The 19,776-nt window shown below is 48.9% G+C and overlaps 1 protein-coding gene across 1 annotated transcript in view; it reads left to right on the forward strand.

Moving 5' to 3' along the window:
- The window catches only part of EHMT1 (euchromatic histone lysine methyltransferase 1), a 129,245-nt gene that overhangs the window by 58,386 nt on the left and 51,083 nt on the right, over positions 1-19,776 (forward strand). The window contains 5 exon segments of the mRNA XM_038374319.2: positions 12,119-12,296; positions 15,258-15,394; positions 16,369-16,557; positions 17,356-17,436; positions 19,403-19,523. Coding sequence (XP_038230247.2) covers positions 12,119-12,296; positions 15,258-15,394; positions 16,369-16,557; positions 17,356-17,436; positions 19,403-19,523 — 706 coding nt within the window.

Consider the following 19,776-nt stretch of genomic DNA (forward strand, 5'->3'; position numbering starts at 1 on the left):
TGGACCTGGCTGCTCTGGCTAATGGGGTTAGTCCCCTGGCTAGTTGGTTAGGTTTTCAAGCCCCTGGCTAATAGTGTTTGAGACAGAAGTCCCTGAAGCCTTATGTTTTACTGATAAATGTGACATGCAGCCCAGCCTGAAAGAGAGCTTATAGGTGTAAACCGGAGATGGGTATATTGGATGTCGAGGATGAATGGCAAGATCCTGCTGATGTGCTCTCTGAAGCTGCCCTCTTGTTAAATGATTTGTGCTGGAGGATGTTTACCAGTGTATTGTCACTGACACAGTGATACGTTTTTGGTTTTGTTTTCTTTCCTTGCTAGTAACTTGGTTGGTAACGAAGGGCCTCTAAATTGTCTGGTTCTGGGCAGAAAGCTGTGTGCCATGCTGGCACAGGGCTTAATTAGTCGCTTTGCTTCTGGAAGAATTGAGGGTACTCCATCTTCGCTATTTTTAATAACTTCCCCTACTGTTTTAAGGGAGCTGCATGCTAATAACACACACCTAATCAATCCCATTAAAGTATAGAGAGCGCTCGCATTCAGCTATACGACTCTTTCATCTCAAGTGCCATAAGTGTGCTCCTGTTCTGACATCTTTCTCATCCGCTTTCCCATCTGCTCTCCTGAGGCACAGAGAAAAGATCCCGTTCAATCCTGCCTCCTCTGTGTCTAGATCTGGGCATCTTCTGAAACCCGTGCTAGACATCAGCGTGTCTTCCCTTGGCTCCCTGACTGCCTCCACAATGCCTTGCATGGGAGAAAAAATCTCTAATCTCTCATGTGAAGTGTAACTGATGCTCAATGGGAAAATGCATTATTTAGAACAGTGGTTCTCGACCTGTGATTGGATCCACGGACTATGTCTAAGGGGTCTGTGAAAGACTTAGACTGAAAACTGACTGAACATATATATACAGACAACAGATTTCCTAAGGGGTCCGCACCTCACCTCCATTTGAGATTTTTTTAGGGGTCCGCAAATGAAAAAAGGTTGAGAACCACTGATTTAGAACGTGTTCTTCCACATCCATTTTTCCCTCTGCCTCGTGTAACTCTGTTAACTTCAATGGATCTTGGTGCTACTCTGTACACTGCTTTCTCTTTGCGTGGTGTTAGGATAGCCTGGGGGCTGCCCTAAGTTACGCCAGACAGTAATGGCCCCAAGAGACTGAATATCTGACACAGTGTGGGGATATCCTGACCACTTCTCTCTCTCTCTCTCTCTCTCTCTCTCTCTCTGAGGTATAAATGAGAGTAGAATCAGTCTTAGATTTTTTTTAACTCCTTTATAAAAATAACAAACAAAAAAGAGAACCCCATGGCCAAAACTCTTTCAGGAGAACAATAAATAAAATTGCTGTGGATTCAACAAACCTACATCATTATTGACCTACTCCAGCTCTGTATGTACTTGTCCTCTTATCCTGTGTAATTAGGGGACAGAGTTCAAGGCTTCAACTATAGTGGGGGACTGGATGGATTAGTGCACTGAAAATGAGATATAGAGCTTTTAACCTCTAGGCTGCCAGTTTAAATCCCATCAGAATAGGTGTCAGCTGAATGTTGTTATGCTCTCTGATGAACCTATGTGAAACAAGGTGATTTCAGTCCAGGTTCCAGAGCTAAAGGTCTGTAGCATTAAATGTACACACAGTTAGCATTCATCCCCTTATTGGCATTTTCAGCAAATAAACCTACCACTGCCTGGGCTATGGGAGTTGCATACCCATTTCACGTCTTAGGAGGTGGCCACTCAAGGTCAGGGTCAGGGCAAATTAGCTTATCCTATCATGTGGATAAAAGGAGCACCTCAGACTCCAGGTTTGTTTATCCTGAATCTTTCACCAGTGCTAAAGTCTCTCACTGAGGCCAGGTCTGCATTAGAGGCTTCTGCGGGCATAGTTGTGTTGGTCAGGGTTGTGATCGCTGACCAGCATAACTATGCAGGCAGTAGCCCCTAGTGTATATGCACTTTTCTCTATAGCTAGTTTCCCTCGAGTATGGTTTTACTATAGGGATACAAAGCCTAGCTCTGCTGATGTGGCTACTAGTTCCTGTACTAGTAAAGTGACATGGCCTTAATTTCACCTGCTCTCAGAATTCCAGAGGGGAAATCCAATACATCAGCCACAACAAAGGGGAGGAATTTGGACTTTCAGGAAATGAGTCAGACTCGTGTTAGGACTTGACGATGGCAAACTGGATGAAGGAATATTGGCTGGTAAATTACTCACCATGAGCTTTGTCCTTGCTCCCAGGCTAATATTTGAGAATCCTTCTCTTCGTACTTTCCCAGCTTTGGATAGTATTAAACTGGATGTAACCTCTCAAGTCCTCTGCCTGGGAGAGAAGCTAGGGGGGCATTAGCCCACGCAACAGGCGTTACTATTGATCTCTCTGCATCCTGTTATCAATCACTGTAGAGCATTTCACCTCTAGGTCACCAGTTCATATGCTGCCCCAGGTCAGCAGTCGGCAGAAAATCCATGCCAGCTATAACAACTGCTGCTTGATGACTTCAGTTAAAGGAGCTGGTTCCTGGTGGATAGGTGAGCACATCAGAGTTAGGTCGCTTGTCATTGTGAAGCCAATGACTGAATGAAGACTGAGGCCTATTCTACACTACAGAGTTAAGTCGACGTAAGGTATCTTATGTCGACCATATTATGTCAGTATTTACACTACAGCCTTGCTCCCGCTGATATAAGTACCCTACTACACCAACATCATAACTCCACATCCATGAGAGGTTTAGGGCTTTTTGCAGGATAGTTAGGACGACGCAGTGTCTGTGTAGACACTGCCTCCCTTACACAGGCTGTTGGCTGTCAATTTTACAGCTCTGCTCTGCACCTGGGGGCTCATAATTGGAGCTGTGAAATTGCCAAGAAAGGCTGGTACGCTCCCTTCTATGAAATTCAGCCTGGCTGGCCACCGCCAGCTGGGCGCTGGGCTCTCAGCTGGAACTCTTGCCCTCCACCTCAGGGTGACAGCCCCAGCGTAGCCTGGGGCTAGTCTCAGTTTCACAGCATGGAGCCTATCAGCCTTTCTTGTCAATTTCACAGCTTCTGCTTTCAGAGTAGCAGCCGTGTTAGTCTGTATTCGCAAAAAGAAAAGGAGTACTTGTGGCACCTTAGAGACTAACAAATTTATTAGAGCATAAGCTTTCGTGAGCTACAGCTCACTTCATCGGATGCATGCTGTGAGACCCACTGCTGCTCTCAGCCTGAGGCAGGTGTGAAATTGACAAGAAAAGCTGTTAGGCTTTGTGCTGTGGATCGTGTGCCAGGCTCACAGGTCGGGCTGTCACCCTGGGATGGGTGGGTGACTCCAGATGCGAGCCTGGCTGCCACCCGGGTTCTCAGCACCTCGCTTCCTGTGGAGCTAGCCAGCTGGAGCCTGGCTGCCAGGAGCTGAGAGCCTGGGTGGGAGCTGGGCTTCCAATGGGGAGCTCCACATTGAGCTGAGAGCCTGGGCAGCAGCCGCCCACGCTGCCCCTGTTAAGTCAGTGCAAGAATTCCTGGTGAGGACGCGCACCACCGATAGAAGGAGGGTCATGTGGACTTGAAAAACCGCAGTAATTACTGCGGTGCATGTATGTCAGCTTAACTCAACTTACATTTGTAGTGTAGACATGCCCTGAGATGCATTAGAGGATGTGGGTCCTTCCAGAACAGGGGTCAGGCACATAGGCTGCCATACGATCTGTAACATTCTCTTTGTACCTGTTCTGCAATAGAAGCCCTCCCTTTCTATGCTGTTAGCCTGATGCTTTTCTCCCCAGTAGTAAATTCACTTTAGCTAAGTGTGTGGGGTTTATTTTAAAATTTTCCCTACAATGTCCCTGCTCCTAGTCATAGTGCTGAGCTGTATTCTCTATTTCTTTGCGTTAAAAAGCAAGGAAGGGAACTTTACCTGGCTCAAAGCCTCAGGTAGTGACTTCTACAATTATAGCTGACAACACTGCATTGTGTGTAACACAGTTCTGCTGCAGCAGCACAGGGCCTACAAGGAAGAAGCAAAGCATGTGTCAGAAGAAATAGGAGAACCTTTCTCCCACAAGATTCCCAACTGAGAGATGCATGTGGGCAAGAGAGAAGATCTGAATAGTGCAGACACTTGCAACTCATCTGTTTTGGCAGAGCAATTCCGGTCAAGTGCAGAGTGGCAGTTGCATGCTAGAGCATTGGCATGGCAGTGAAGGGTGCAATTGAATAGTGTTGCTTGAGCCAGCTCTGGGACTGCTAGATAAGACTAAGGACATTTTAGGTTGACTGTCAGGAGAAACTCCATGGCAAGATGAGGGGGGTTGTGAAAGTCTCCTCTGGAAACAGTTTTGATTGGACAGGACAGAACACAAGAAACTGCTGTAGGGTACTATTCCACACTGGTTTCCAGGGATTGCACCAGAGGAACGAATAGAATTTATAGTAATTAGAAATGGAAAAGTTCCAAGTGGAATTATCCATAGAACATGTATAATGATCTTGCAGAGTTTTGTAGCAGGAGCAAGGAAGGCCATGCCTTATTTCTTCTGCCTTTCTCTTCTCCCATTGTCTGGCCGATTTTGGGGAAGGGAGAGAAAATTGTTCGTACTTTCAGATCTTTGCTGATCCTTGTTAACCTAATGTTTTGTATCCAGAATTGTCCTCACTGGGGCTGCTAAAATCTTGTATCCAGTCAGGCTTCCCAAGAGAGAACCAGTAGCATTGCTCCATTTAAATGCTTTCTGTCTGTTTAGTATTGAGGTATGTGTCTCCAGATAGTAGGTTCAGGGAGTTCCCTACCCACTGGAGTTACAGTAATTCAAATCTTACAAAACCTAATTCAGTTTGCACATTATTCTGTGGGATTGACATTAAAAGTCACTATTTGCCAACAGCTACCATGCAGCAGTAACTGAGATGCCTTAGTTACTTCTCTATTGTAATTACAGGAAAACAAAGCTAATAGCGTATTTCTTTTTAATTCATTCTTTGTGTTGGTCCTGGTAAAATCTTGCCTCCATTCTTCTGTGATCTAGTTGACAATTCTCAATGTTTTCAGTCCATCCATCCATCCAGATGAAGATGCATCTGACTGCAGCCCAGTGCAAGGTCATACATTTAGGGACAAAGAATATAGGCCATATTTACCAGATGGGAGACTGTATTCTGGAAAACAATGATTCTTCAAAGAATTTAGGAGCCAAGGTAGATAACAAACTGATGCAAGCTTTCAGTGTGATGCTGTGGCTAATAGGATTTACATGATCCTTGGATGTATAAACGGGGAATATCGAGCAGACATATATGGCATTGCTGAGACTAATATTGGAAGACTTATATTCTGGTATTCACAATTTAAAAAGGATGTAGAAAAATTGGAACGGGCTACCCACAAGAATGATTTGAGGTTTAGAAAACTTGAGCTTCTTACATTTAATTTAATTTATCCATGTAATTTATCAGAGAGAACATGAAGAGCTGACTTGATCATGCTCTGTGCGTATCTACACCAGGAAAAAATTTCTGGTGCACGCCACATAATCGAGCAGAGAAAGACAAAACCTCTAATTCTTCTTCGAGTGCTTGTTCACGTCCATTCCACATTAGGTGTGCGTGCGTCGTGTGCACAAGCGTTGGAAACATTTTCCCTTAGTGGCTCCCTGTGGGGCCCCCCAAGTGGTGCCACTGCGCCGTGCATATATACCCCTGCCGCCCAACCCCCTCCAGTTCCTTCTTATCGTCTGTGCGGCTTTGGAACAACCTCTCTCTCTCCTGTATGAGAGCAGTCCCTTAGCCTTTCTCTTATAGATAGCTGTTATCAGTTAGTTAGCATACACTTTGTTGTGGATACTTAAGTGATTAGGTGCTTGCAGGCTTCCAGCACCCGCCCCGGGCTGCAGGGCATGCCCCAGGCCCACGGGTTTAAGGCTTGTGCCACGTGCCACCAGCCTATGCCAGTTAGTGACCCCCACGGATCGTGTCTACGTTGCCTGAGGGAAGAACATCAAACTGAGCTGTGCAAGATTTGCAAGGCGTTCAAACCAAGAACAAAGAAAGAAAGAAAGAAAGACTTTAGTTTCAAGCAGTTGTTGAATTACAGCCACCGGGCCCGGAGTGCCCAACGCTGGCTCCGGCTTCCTCGGTGCATAGTGCCCCGGAGCCATCGGGAGACCCGAGACCGGCTAAACACTGAAAGCTGTCGGCCGCATGGCCCCAGACTAGGCCCTGGCACCGCTCGTCCTCCCCGGTGCGGCCCACGGCGCAGCTAAAAGGAAGGTGTGGACGTTCCCCGCATAGGAAGCCGGCGCCTTCCAAGGCCCCAAGTGCCGATAAAAGTGGAAAGGCCGCGGTACCAGCACTGGCACTGGCAGTTGCAGCACCACAAGTCCCACCGAGCCCAGGCCTAAGTGAGCTCACTACAGACAATGGGCTCGAGGACTTAATGGATCAGCCCTCCACACCTGGCACCTTTGAGGTGGCAAAGGACCTCATTGAGCTGTCGGTGATGAGCTCCCTCCCGTACAGGGAGAATCCTCCAGCACCCATGCCACGGGTGCCGTCGATGGGTAAGCTGGCAATGGTGTGCCGTTCGAGGACACCGTCCCGGTACCGCTCCCGGAGTTGGTACAGGTCAAGCTCCACGTCTGCGGACTCCCAGTTACCCGCGGCTCAGAAGGAAGTCGCGGTACCGGGAGTGGATCGGAGCAAGGAAGTTACAGATGAGGCACGATCCCCAGCACCGGGAGAAGTCAAGACAGCCCTCGCGGGAGGGCTCCCACAGGTGCCGCTCCCAGTCCCGAGAACGCCGGTCCCAGTCCAGATCCCAGTCCTGTGGATATCGGTACCGGTCTGGCTCCCGTTCCGTTAGGAGCCACTTGTCGACCTCCAGCCAGCACAGATTGTTGGCACCGCCGTGGCCTTCGCAGTCGGCGTCGCCGCAGTCTGGCGCCGACTCCGGCCGTTACAGTCACACACACCGTGCTCCGGACAGCAAGGACTCTCAGACGGGGTGGCACCTCCAATGGGGGACGCCAGGTCATTGGGCCTTCTGGACTCCTTTGGCCTATCAACAGTGCCAAGGGGCCCCGTCCAGGGCAAGTTACTCGGTGCAGCGATTCAGCAGACCCGGCAGCCAAAACAATTGCGTCGGGGTTGGGCATGAGGTGCCTGGCGTGGCTGCAGGAGTCAGGCCTGCTGCCTGAGGTCCAGAGCACACTCCAGGACCTCCCCTTTGAAGGGTCCGGGCTCTTTTCGGACCAGACAGACGCAAGGCTGCATAGCCTCAAGGACTCGAGGGCTACGCTCAAGTTGCTGGGTATGGACACCCCGGTGACACAGCGGAAGCCCTTTAAGCCGCAGCCTCCCCCTCAGCACCAGTACCAGCCTCCTCAGAGGCATGAGCCTTACAGTAGGCGAGGCAGGGATAACAGGCCATGGTGCAATGATAATAATAATGCGCCGGGCCAGAACCAAGTTCCGCACAAATCCCTGCCGGGCACTAAGCCAGGCTTTTGAAGGTGCGCTCGAGGACAGCGTACCAGACCAGTCACCGGATCCGTCCCCTTGTTTCCTGAACCACCTGGCCCATTTCTCCTGTGCGTGGTCCAGCATTACGTCGGACCGTTGGGTCTTACACACGGTAAGGAACAGGTACTCGCTGCAGTTCTCTTAGCTCCCTCCCTCCCGCCCCCCTTCCCTGTCCCTCTTCAGGGATCCCTCTCACGAGCATCTCTTAGAGAAGGAGGTTCGCTCACTGCTGGAGGCGGGGGCGGTAGAGGCGGTGCCGCACGGCCTAAGGGGGAAAGGTTTCTACTTCCGGTACTTCCTCATCCCCAAGGCCAAAGGGGGCCTTTGTCTCATTTTAGACCTGCGAAAGCTCAACAAATTCCTGGTCGAGGCCCGGTTCCGCATGGTCTCTCTGGGCACCATCATCCCTTTCCTGGATCCAGGAGGCTGGTGACGGGTCGAGGCTTGCTCCTGATGGGTCGATCCGAAGCGGAAGTGCGGGGCCATGTGGAGGTGGCCCTGAGATTGTTCCGCGAACTGGGGCTCCTGGTCAATGTCCCCAAGTCCACTCTCGTGCCCACGCAGAGAGTGGAATTCATAGGGGCAGTCCTGGATGCGCTGCAGGCCAGGGCAAGCCTTCCAGTATCCAGATTCCGGGCTATCCAGCAAGCCGTGGCCTCCCTGCGCCAGTTTCCAACGACAACGGCCAGGTGCTGCCTGTGGCTGCTGGGCCACATGGCAGCATGCATGCACGTGGTCAGGCAGGCCAGACTGAGACTCGGGACACTGCAGGCGTGGCTCGCTTGGGTGTACCGCCCAGGCAGGGACCCCCTGGACTTGGTAGTGACAGCCCCAAAGGATGTGCTGGACTCCCTGCGGTGGTGGCTGACCCAGCCTGTGGTTTGTGAAGGCATTCCCTTTGCCACCCCACAGCCGGACCTGACGCTGGTAACGGACGCGTCAGACCACGGATGGGGGGCTCACCTGGGGGACCTCAGGGCTTGTGGTCCAGAGCAGAGCGGTCGCTCCATATCAGTGTGAAGGAGCTCAGGACGGTTCGTCCAGCCTGCCAGACCTTTCACGCCACTCTGAGTGCTCACAGTGTGACAGTTCTGACAGACAACACTACTGCCATGTTTTATATAAACAAGCAGGGCGGGGCCCGTTTCTCGCCGCTCTGTCGCGAGGTTCTCCTCCTCTGGGACTTTTGTATAGCCCACGCCATACTCCTCGAGGTGTCATATCTCCCGGGGGGTGTGAAACGAGCTGGTGGAATACCTTAGCAAGTCGTATCACATGCACGAGTGAACGCTCAGAACAGATGTCATGCTTTCGCTCTTCCGCAGGTGGGGGTTTGCCACCAGGGACAACGCCCAGTGCCCGCGGTTCTGCTCATTCCAGGGCTACAGCCCGGGCGCAGTCGCAGATGCGTTTGCGATCCTGGGGGGAGGGGGCTCGATGTATGCGTTTCCCTCACTCCCCTTGGTACACAAGGTCCTGCTCAAGGTACGCAGGGACAGGGCGGCGGTGGTCCTCATCGCCCCAGCATGGCCCCGCCACCACTGGTACACAACACTCCTAGAGCTGTCGGTGGAGGCCCCGGTAATCCTGCCCCTACCCCGAGACCTCCTCACGCAGGACGTTGGGCAGCTTCTCCACCCCGACCCGCAATCACTACAGCTGACGGTGTGGAAGCTCTGTGGCTAAACGCCTTGGAGAGCCAGTGCTCCCTTCCTGTGCAGCAGATATTGCTTGGCAGTAGGAAACCCTCTATCAGGGCTACCTATATGGCCAAGTGGAAAAGGTTCTCCTGTTGGTGTGAGCCCCAACAGATGCAGCCATGCCAGGCCCCGGTGCAAGCTATTCTCGAGTGTCTCCTGCACCTCAAGCAGCAGGGGCTGGCCCCATCCTCACTTGGAGTGCACCTGGCGGCCATCTCCACCTTCTATCTGGGGTTTTCAGGGGGCTCGGTGTTTTCCCACCAATGGTGGGAAGGTTCCTTAAAGGATTGGAGAGGATGTTTCCGTACTCATGCTCCCCAGTCCCTCCTTGGAACCTTAACTTGGTCCTCTCTAAACTCATGGGACCCCCTTTGAGCCCCTCACTACCTGCTCTCTCCTCCATCTTTCCTGGAAGGTGGCATTTCTGGTAGCCATTACCTCAGCCAGAAGGGTGTCTGAGCTGAGGACTCTCACCTCTGAGCCACCGTATACAGTGTTTCACTAGAATAAGGTGCAGGTCCAACCGCACCCCAAGTTCCTCCCTAAGGTGGTCTCGCAATTCCATTTGGGCCAGGACATTTGTCTGCCGCTGTTTTTTCCAAAACCACATATGGATCCCAGTCACCGCAGCCTACACACCCTAGATGTCTGTCGAGTGCTGGCGTTCTATTTGGAGCGCACCAAACCCTTTCGTAAATCTGCGCAGCTGTTCATGGCCATAGCCGAGAGGATGAAAGGCCTCCTGGTGTCAACGCAGCGCATCTCGTCTTGGATAACAAGCTACATCCAGGAGTGCTATGAGCTCGCAGGTGTTCCAGCCCTGGCGGTCATGACCCACTCGACCAGGGTGCAAGCGACTTCCACTGCTTTCCTGGCACAGGTCCCAATCCAGGAGATCTGCAGAACAACCACCTGGTCCTCGGTGCACACCTTCACGACCCACTACGTGGTCAATTAGCAGGCCAGAGAGGATGAAGCAGTTGGCAGAGCGGTCCTCCAATCAGTTCTTCCGTGATTCCTACCCTCCTCCAGAGGTAAGCTTGTGATTCACCTAATGTGGAATGGACGTGAACAAGCACTCGAAGAAGAAAAAACGGTTACTTACCTTCTCGTAACTGTTGTTCTTCGAGATGTGTTGTTCACGTCCATTCCATCACCCACCCTCCTACCCCTCTGTTGGAGTCGCCAGCAAGAAGGAACCGGAGGGGGTTGGGCAGCAGGGGTATGTATGCACGGTGTAGTGGCGCCACTCGGGGGTCCTGCCGGTCCACCAGGAGACTCTAAGGGGAAAAGTTTCTGATGCTTGTGCGCACATCTAACGTGGAATGGACGTGAACAACACATCTCAAAGAACAACAGTTACGAGAAGGTAAGTAACTGTTTTTTTCCTTAACAGTGAGGGTCATGAACCACTGGAACAACTTACCAAGGAATGTGGTGGCTTCTCCATCGCTCGGAGTCTCTAAATCAAGACTTGCTAGCTTTCGAAAAGATGTGTTGTGCTCAACCAACAATTCTGGGCTTGATGCTGGAAATTAGGGGGAATTCGGTGGCCTGTTTCATGCAGGTCAGACTTGATGATCTTAATGACCCCTTTTGGCCTTGAAATCTGTGACCAGTTTCTCATTTCCTGCAAGAGCTGTGATTAGAGGAATCCGTCATTTCTCCCTTTTTTTCTCAAGGTCATGTTACTTGAAAGCTGCATCTGAGAATGGTCCCTGATCCTAGGCTGATGGGGGATTAAAAAAATCTTCTTTGTCTGGCTTCGTTTTTCTGTTTGGGCATTTTAGCTCTTGGTCCAGAGCTCCTGTATCAAAAGCATCCCTCTCCCAAATGGAGCAGCATCAAAACATTTTCATCCCAAAGCTTGTGAACTATAACAATGCTTTAGGATTTCTGTAGCACCGTTCATCAAAGAACCTTGGGGCTTCCCAACCTCTTTCCCCCCTGAGGCCCATTTGGTATCTAACCCCCTTGTCAGCTGGGTTAGCAGAGATGCAGAGAAGTTTGAATGGGCCAATATTGAGCAGACCAAGGTCAGCGTAAAATGCTACCGCATCAGAATGGTCGCATTCTATGCCCACTCTGTGCTGGTGTAAATGAGGGCCCAGGGAGCAGGGCAACAGGGAATTACCCCCTAGGAATCCTGGTGCTCAGTCTCTGCTGTAGCTACTAGACAAGCTTCATCCAAGCCTTTGGTTTGCATCTCCATGCCATGAAAAACAATGAAACTCCTTCTTTCCCCCCTCCGTGTTGTTTACTGCTTTTATTAGATAGCACCGAGGGTCCTCAATTGTGGACCGGAACCTCATCGTGCTAGTCGCTGTAAAACCACAGAACAATCTTCTTTCAGTGTTACACGCAGTGTTGTAAACCGTAGTAGACTCCTCCTCTGGAAAACTGTGTTGCCTCTGCCCATCCACCCTCCCACATGTGGACCTCATTACAGATGTGTGTCAGGGAGCAGGCAGAGCTGTTGCATTAACTCCGCTCCTCCAGGGGTGACCAAAGGCCTGTGTAAATAGCATCTGCTGCTTTCCATTATTTACACATGCTTTGGATCAGTTTTTCCCCGCTAGATGCCTTCAAAGGGAGCCATACTCAATGAGTGGAGGCGCAGTGGGCTGTTAGCGTGCTGCAGGGATTAGGCAAAGAAATGTTCTGTGGATGAAATTGGTGAGGGAGGGGAAAACAGTCGGATAAATGACTGGGTCTGTTTGCTTCTGCTTTGAATGTAGACACCCCTCTTCAAACCAGGGGCGGGGGGGGGGGGGAGAGAGAAAGAGAGAGAGAAAGTGTGTGTGTGTGTGTGTGTGTGCATGCCCGTGCACTGTTTCCTTTTGAATGTAACTCGCAACCTTTGACCCGGATGCAGACGCTCATTTTAATCTCTGTTTTCCAGCATGCAAGTAAAGACCCCAAAGAAGCGAGAGACACCAGAGATCAAAAAGAATCCAAGGAGGAAGGCAACAAAAACATCTTGGAGTTTGGCAAACCCCCACCGTTGCCCCCTTTCCCAGGCTTTCATCAGTCACTACCTCAGAACCAGAGCTATGTGGCCACCACAAAATCACAGACAGGTAAAAAAGGACAGAGCCTAATAATAATAAAAAAAATCCCCTTTTATTGTGTTTGGGTTGAGACACTGTCAGGCTGGGGGGGGGGGGGGGGGGCTAAAAGTTGCTCTGCTGTGGTCTTGTCTCCACTGTCTTTTGCCCCTAAAGTTCCCCTCTGTTGCTCGCCCCAGCGGAAGTGTCAATGTGGATCAGACCTGGGCAGTTGCCGTTGTATTAACCACCGTGTTGCCGTGACCTGCTCTGAGGTGTGTTCGTTAAAACGCCAGCAGCTTGCCTTCGCTTGCATGAGTGGAACAACAGTGATGGGGAATTTTTGGTGTGGGGGGGAGAGGGAGGCTAGCATAGATGCCGCCTGTACCTTTGGGCCCTACCTACATTACAAATACGTATTTAATCAAGAATATGAGCAAATATCACTTATTCTGGGCAATGTAGGCACAAAAAACTATTGTATGTTAAAATCATGTTAGAGAACCATGGTTTTTCCCTAGTTTGCTATGGAGTGGAAGATCCATGCCCCTTTATGCGCCAGCCCCTTTAAGAGAAACACGAGCTTGAGCAGAGTAAATGAGGTCCTACAAGCAGTGTATCCCGTTGGAGGCGATTTTCCTCCAGTGCAAGCATTGCAAGAAGCGAGCAGTAGAGCTGTCGTCCCAGGACCCGTTTGGAACCCCGGCATAAGGAGTGCGTTGGGGGCAGGAATGTACAACACTAGAGATTCTGGGCAGGACTGCAGCCCGTAAGGTGTCTGAGTTATTCTGGAGGCCTCCCCGGTCACCCAGGGAACCCCAGTATCAGGAGGACATAAAGGTTCCTTAAAACTGCTTTAGCGCCTCTTCCCAGAGCTACAAGTTCTGTGCTGTGCTCCTTAGAAGTACAGCACTGAATCTCACCACCTAGGCTGAGACATGGGTCTTAAGTAGTTGTACCATATGTTTTTATGTCTGCACTTGGGAGAATAAACCATGTTGTAACATGACTTGGCCACAGTCAGTTGATTTTGAGGGGGAAGGTGGGGGGGGGCCTAAAAAAAACTAAATTAAACCCAGCTGGAAAAAAGTATTTGATAATAGCCTGCTTAGAGCCAGAATATGCTCTGTTACTCCCAGTATTAAACTCGGTTGACTCAGTTGATTTCAGTGGGGTTACTCCTCATTTACACCAGTGTTTGATAGCAGGATCTGGCCCAGAGTGTTTATCTAGTTGCCTTATCAGTTTTATATTTAGGGTGAAGATTTTCAGGTTCTCCCAAGTCACTTTTGGTGCACACGTCCCACTGACTTTTTGCAACGACTTGTGCTTCTACATCACTTTGATGCTTTTGAAAATCCCATCCTCCTTCTTTTACAGCTGCCGGTTTGTACTACTTGTGGATTTTTGGAACTTACTGTAATTACAGGGATGTATCACAGCACAGATCAGCTTGAAATTTCAAGGCCTGATCCCAAAGAACCAAAGCTCCTTGAGCATCTAAGATCGATAATTAGAAAGCACTCCTTTCACACCCCAAATTCCCATTTGGACTGAGGAAGACTGGCAGGACTTGTAAGGCTGTCTGCCTCCCACAGACCATGTGCTAGCCTGCAGCCTTTGGATAGCTCAGGGCCTAGACCTGCAGTCTTTATTGAAGCTGTCTCCCCATCCATGGGAGTTCTGTGTCACTACTACAGTTTCTGAGTCCTCATTGGGAGGACATCAGCTCTGTTGACTGTAGTGTTTATGGAGGGATGCAATAGAAGCCAGGTGGAGTTTTAGAAGGGTCGAGAGATCAAGAGTTTGAGAATGGAATGGGAGAGTGAAAATCCCAGTATAAACTAGTTTCTTGAGCCTCGGTGTTCAGATATTGACAGTCTGTTGTAGCTTTGGTGTTCTGCTTCACTGAGTATGTAGAGGGCATGGCACCTGTGCCTTCCATCACAATCCCCCACCTTCCCTTGGGTGCTGAAGGCAGTCATGGGGAGACATTTCATTTACTCACTTACACTCTTGGGTGAAGCTGTTTACAATAGGCAAATTTGTAGCCCTTCAGTTGTCACATGCTACACCGAAGACTTTGTTTGGGATTGCTATAGCTGTTAATATACAGTTTCATAGGATTCTGATGGTAGTTTACTACTGGTTTCTGCTTATTATGAAGTGTAGCTTTGTAGTAATAATAACTTGTATTAACACATCTCTTTTAAAGAGAAGCCTCTTTAACATCCTTTAAGTGAAACTTTTAAAGTAAAATCAGATGCAAGGGAATGTTCTAAAGGAACTGAGACTTCACAACAAGAGAGCAATAAGATTGACTCCCGGGATAGCCGTTCCCTGGGTTTACGTTATTCTTCAAGAGCCGGAACCAAATATGCATGTGACATGTATTCTCCCAAGACAACATCAGGCACTGAGGTGTGATCTATGATTTGTCTGGAGGGAGGCTAACAAAATTAAGGGTTGAGTAGAGGAGTTCAGGGAAGAGAACTGAAACTTTGGTGCAAGGTTTAAAGTGAAGTTAAATAACCGCCATCTCTGTATTCAATATCTCTATTCCTTGTGTGTTCTCAAGTTATTCTTCATCACTTTACTGGTTAATAGATACATTATATTCCTGTAGGCTCTGAGAGCAAGCTGGATTCTATTCTTCCTCCTGCATCATCAGCAAAACTGTCTGCTAAGTTCTGAGAGGGAGAATCTGTATTGCAGGTGGTGATGTAAGGAGCAGAAAGAATTGAGGGCGGGGCAGGGGAATTTCAGAACGTAGGCTGAGTTTGTGGCTTTGACGGAAATACGTTTGCTGCACACAAACTTTTTTGGTTGACTTGTAAGTGGAGCAGTGGGTTCCAGAAGCCTTTATGTTTGTGCTCTGTGTTGCTTCTCTGCCCATAACCTCATTTTTAAAGCACTTGAATGACATCTCTTCTGCTTTCCATGCTTTCTCCTTCCCATCCTGAATCTGTTTTGTGTTTTATTCCCCCCCTCCAGCTGCTGCAGTATCTCGGAAGAAAAAGCGGAGAATGGGAACCTATAGCCTGGTTCCCAAGAAAAAGACCAAAGTGTTAAAACAGAGAACGATGATTGAGATGTTTAAGAGCATAACTCATTCCACTGCTGGTGCCAAGGTAAGGGCTGAGCCAAACCTACTACTTACTTGCTGGTTGGGGGAATAAAGTGCTTGACTCTTTCATCCATGTGTACTTTGCACTCGGAGACCAACCCCATGTGCAGGCTTGCAAATATGTCAGCTCATTGTAGATCTGTAATTCATTCCCTAAAACTGTATTCTCACTGTAACAATTTCCCGCCCTTCTAAGGCTGGTGGTTGGGAAAGTTCTGCAAATGGGCAATTACAGGGAGTCTTCTCAGGTGCCATGAGGCAAGAGACCTTGAACAAATGAAAACAACCCCTTTCTGATTTTTTTTTTGCTTCCCATTTCTCTGTGATTTTCTTGGAACCGGGGATTTCTCAAGGTGACCCTGACAAATGTTTCTGCCTTGGAGCCCTCAGGAGAGTCATCCCTTGTGTTAGTGCTTGAGGTTGCAAGGTGAAAAAGGCAGGTGATTTTAAAAGGTGGGATTCAGAACTGGCCTAACAGTGCTCCCACTGCAGTTCATGCAAGGGAAGTTTTACCTTTAAATTCAGTGAGAGCTGAAAATCCCAGCCTGGGTGTCAGAACTTCTTTTCCTTTCAGAGGAACCCTCCCATGGTTCTTGAGATGACACAGCAGAACTGTCCCTTTGTGAAATAAATTAGATGCTTTCAGTTAACCGGTCAGTCTTTACTCATGATTGCTACTAATAAGGAACAGGGCTGGCTAGCGACCCTGCCATTAACGCTTTGTACTGCCACGAGAGCCAAGCATTACTCCTGTTGGTGTCTCGTCCTCCAGGTTGATAGGGCTGGTTGCTTGTGGCAAAGTCTCTGTCCAGGTGCATTAGCAGCCTTACTGGGTTCGGAGGGAGAACTTGTCCTATGCTCAATCCATAGCAGGTGGCCTAGCACAAAGAAGATGATGTGAATCTGTGGTTAGATGCAGTGGGCCAGTAGCATGGGTTGCTGCGGCCTTCCTGGTTTACATACTTGCGTATGTGTCAGGGTGAAAAGGACCTAATTGGCATCAGCCCGCACATGAATGGGGAGAGCACAGAGGTGGACTCTGGAGAGGAAGACTCTGACGACCTGGAAGAGGAAGACGAACGTGGAGCTGAACAGTCCGCTGCGTCTCCCTCCCAGGACAACAGGATCCCTAAGGAGGGCTCATCTGATGCCGACAGTGCCAGACAGGTATTTGGGTGCCGTTTGAGTGACTGTGAAAGAGCTGAAGGGGAATTTTTGTACATGGGGACAGGACAGAGAAAGAGAGGAACCAGCGTTCACAGCGTGAAGTGAGGAGGTTTCTAGGACTTAGCACTTGAGGTGGCAGAGAACAAGGCTATGGGAGAAGAGGCCTCTGGTGATCTGCTACTTCTCCTCCTTGCCTGCTGTAAGAATTTTGGAATTGGGGCATTGTCATACAGTATCATTTCGTCTCATAGCTTCAGGTCAGGGACCAGAACCAGAGGCTTGAGGGATAGAAGCAGAAACCCCATTGTAGACGGTCATAAAATTTACTTACCAAAGAGCAAGTTTCTTCCTAATCCTCTTCAGTTATAGGCTGTTTTATACCTGAAGCATGAGGGTTTATATCTGAAGCAGTAAAAATCAGATGCACCAAACATCACCATATCTGTTCATATCACCCCTCCTGAGTGGCTGGATCTTTCTGTAATAAATGGCAAAGACATAAAGCTGGCCCTGCTTCTGGGAAACCACAAAGGTTATGCCGTCATGCTGGGTAGCACAGCTTTTCTTTGTGGTGGAAGTGGAGCTTCCAATCCTGCCCCAGGACACGTGCCCCTGCTGTGAGTTAACAGACGAGGGGTTCTTGCTTTGGGAAGTGAGCTCAGTTAGTTCACGCTCTGGCTAGAGCATGGATGGGGCTTGGTGACAGAAGCCCTATGGTTGCATGATGAGGAAGGTGCTTTGGTTTGAAATAGCTGACATGGCTAACTCTTTCTCTTCTTTGGGGAATGCTGACTACAGATGGAAGACGGTGAATCTGAGGAGGAGCAAGAGTCTGGAGAATCTGGGGAGGAGGAGGAAGATGGAGACGAATCCGACTTGGTAAGCCAGGCTGCGAGATGTTTCTTTTCGATCTTTGCACTGTCGCAATATCTTTCTCTCAGGCAGAGCATAGAAAGGGAGAAGCACCATGGTTCCCTGCCAGTGTGACAGATTCGCTGTCTGAAACCCAATGGAACCACCTACATGGGTGCCATATTTTCCATAATGTCCATGATCTGCGATAGAACCAGTTGCCTTCTGAGGCTCACTAACGTGCTTTTGCTTGTTCGCGGTTTTCAACAAGGTGCTGACTAGTTTCTTCTTGCATTCAATGTTAATGGAAATAGGTGATTGATTCCTCTTAAATTCTTCCTTAGATACAGACCCGGCAGTTGTAAGGAGTCTATAACAATCTTTTTTTAAATGAGCTGAAATTGAACCCACCTTTTCAGAACACTGTTGAGTTCATCCATTAATCCATGGTTCCAGCACTCACTGGGCCCTTTGAGCCATAGAACGCCTCAGAGAACAGGGATTTAGGCTTATAAACAACACACATAGTCACCTGACTCAAGCAAAATTGGGAGACAGTTGCACCTTTTTACAGTGTCCAAATGTTCGCACTTTTTGGGTGCCCACTGTGAGATGTCTCACGGGAACTTGGTTTTCACACAGTGCTGACCTGCCTCCACCCCCTCTGAAAATCCGGCCCCCTTTTAAGGCATTCAGAATCACTAGTCACTTACGAAAATCTTTTGCCTCAGTCGTTTTTTTCAGTTATTTGCATAATCAGTTTATCTGGCTGAGCTGAAGGTTGAAGGTGGAATAAATTTCAACAAGTATAGTTTCTGTTAAGTTGGAGCGGGAAGGGAAGGTCAGATCCTGGTCAGTAGTAATGAGCCCTGGCATTGGTTTGTTTCTGGCTTCCTGAATAACTTTTTCTGGGCAGTTCCTTTATGTATCTCGTTATCCCTTCTAGGACAATTCACAGTGTTGGATTTTGATCTGTAAAGCCCTTTACGGTTTGGATCCTGGCTGTCTGAGTGACCACTGCTCTCCCAATGAGCCATCAGGGAAGAATGAGCAGCAGAAGCATTTGACTAAGAGTCCCTAGAGTTAAACATCTGGAGCACAGTGTAGTCAGCAGAGAGCCCTGGGCTCTGTACCTTACTCCTCTCATTGGTCAATATGAGTCTGAACCTGCCTTGGGGAGCAAGGGCTCAGTACCAGATATTTTCTGAGTGGTTTCAGTGCGAGGGTAGAGCATGGTACAGAGTATTTTGAGGAAGAAGACAATGTAGATCTGAAACCTCTTCATTGACTGAAGTGGGAGTTGGGTTGGGCCATTAATGGGATGTCAGTTTAAATTTGAACATGGACTTAGAGGCTTAGATTTTCAAGGCTGCCTAAGAGATTTGGATGCCCAACTCCCAATTTTAGTGACTGTTTTGAACACCCACCCTGGAATATATTGTATAAACATATTACATACATTAAGCAATAAATCAACCTGGATTTGTCATTGATGAGACTGGCCTCCAGAGTATTGGATGCTCTCTCTCTGTAGTGACTATGTTTAGTCTGTGTGTATACCCAGTACCTTGCCCTAGAAAAGCATGTTGAAAGCTAAGCATGCACTGTCCCTAGCCTCTGTTTGTCAGAGGGTGGAGATGGATGCAGGAGAGAGATCACTAGATCATTATCTGTTAAGTTCACTCCCTCTGGGGCACCTGGCACTAGCCACTGTTGGTAGACAGGATACTGGGCTGGATGGACCTTTGGTCTGACTCAGTATGGCCATTCTTATGTTCTTATGTTTTAATGACGGAAAACATGCCCGTGTGTGTCTAGTAAGCTCTAGGACTTCTTAGCACCAAATGGATGATTTCAAACCCTGATTCTCGGTTACACTACTGGAGTGATGTAAGGGTGGTTAGTGTAAGTGAGCCTTAAAATGGATAGAACTAAATATTGGGCCATGAGTACGGGCATGCTTTGTGTGCAAATGGCCTTTCTGGTTATTCAGAGCTCCGAGTCCAGCATCAAGAAGAAACTGCTGAAGAGGAAAGGAAAGACAGACAGCCCGTGGCTGAAACCCACCCGGAAGAGGAGGAGGAGGAATAAAAAGAAACAAGCCAGTGTGTTAGGTAATCGGTTGCATTTGTCTGCTAAATATACAGGAACAGGCCTTTCAGGTGAAGACAAAGGAGTGGTGGCCTCTACTCCCAGTTGTTTTGTTGCCTTGCCTTTGTAGATGTTAAGGATGATAAGTGGGAGGAGGGAAGTGCTTGAGTGGAAAATGATTACAGGGTTAGAGGTTGCCTTTGTTACCTTAAAATGCATCTCAGGATTTGCCATAGGAACTTACACCAGCATCCCTGTCTTTACCAGCTTTGAAGA

This window comes from Dermochelys coriacea, chromosome 16 (genome assembly GCF_009764565.3).
Source record: "Dermochelys coriacea isolate rDerCor1 chromosome 16, rDerCor1.pri.v4, whole genome shotgun sequence".
Classification (NCBI taxonomy): Eukaryota; Metazoa; Chordata; order Testudines; family Dermochelyidae; genus Dermochelys; species Dermochelys coriacea.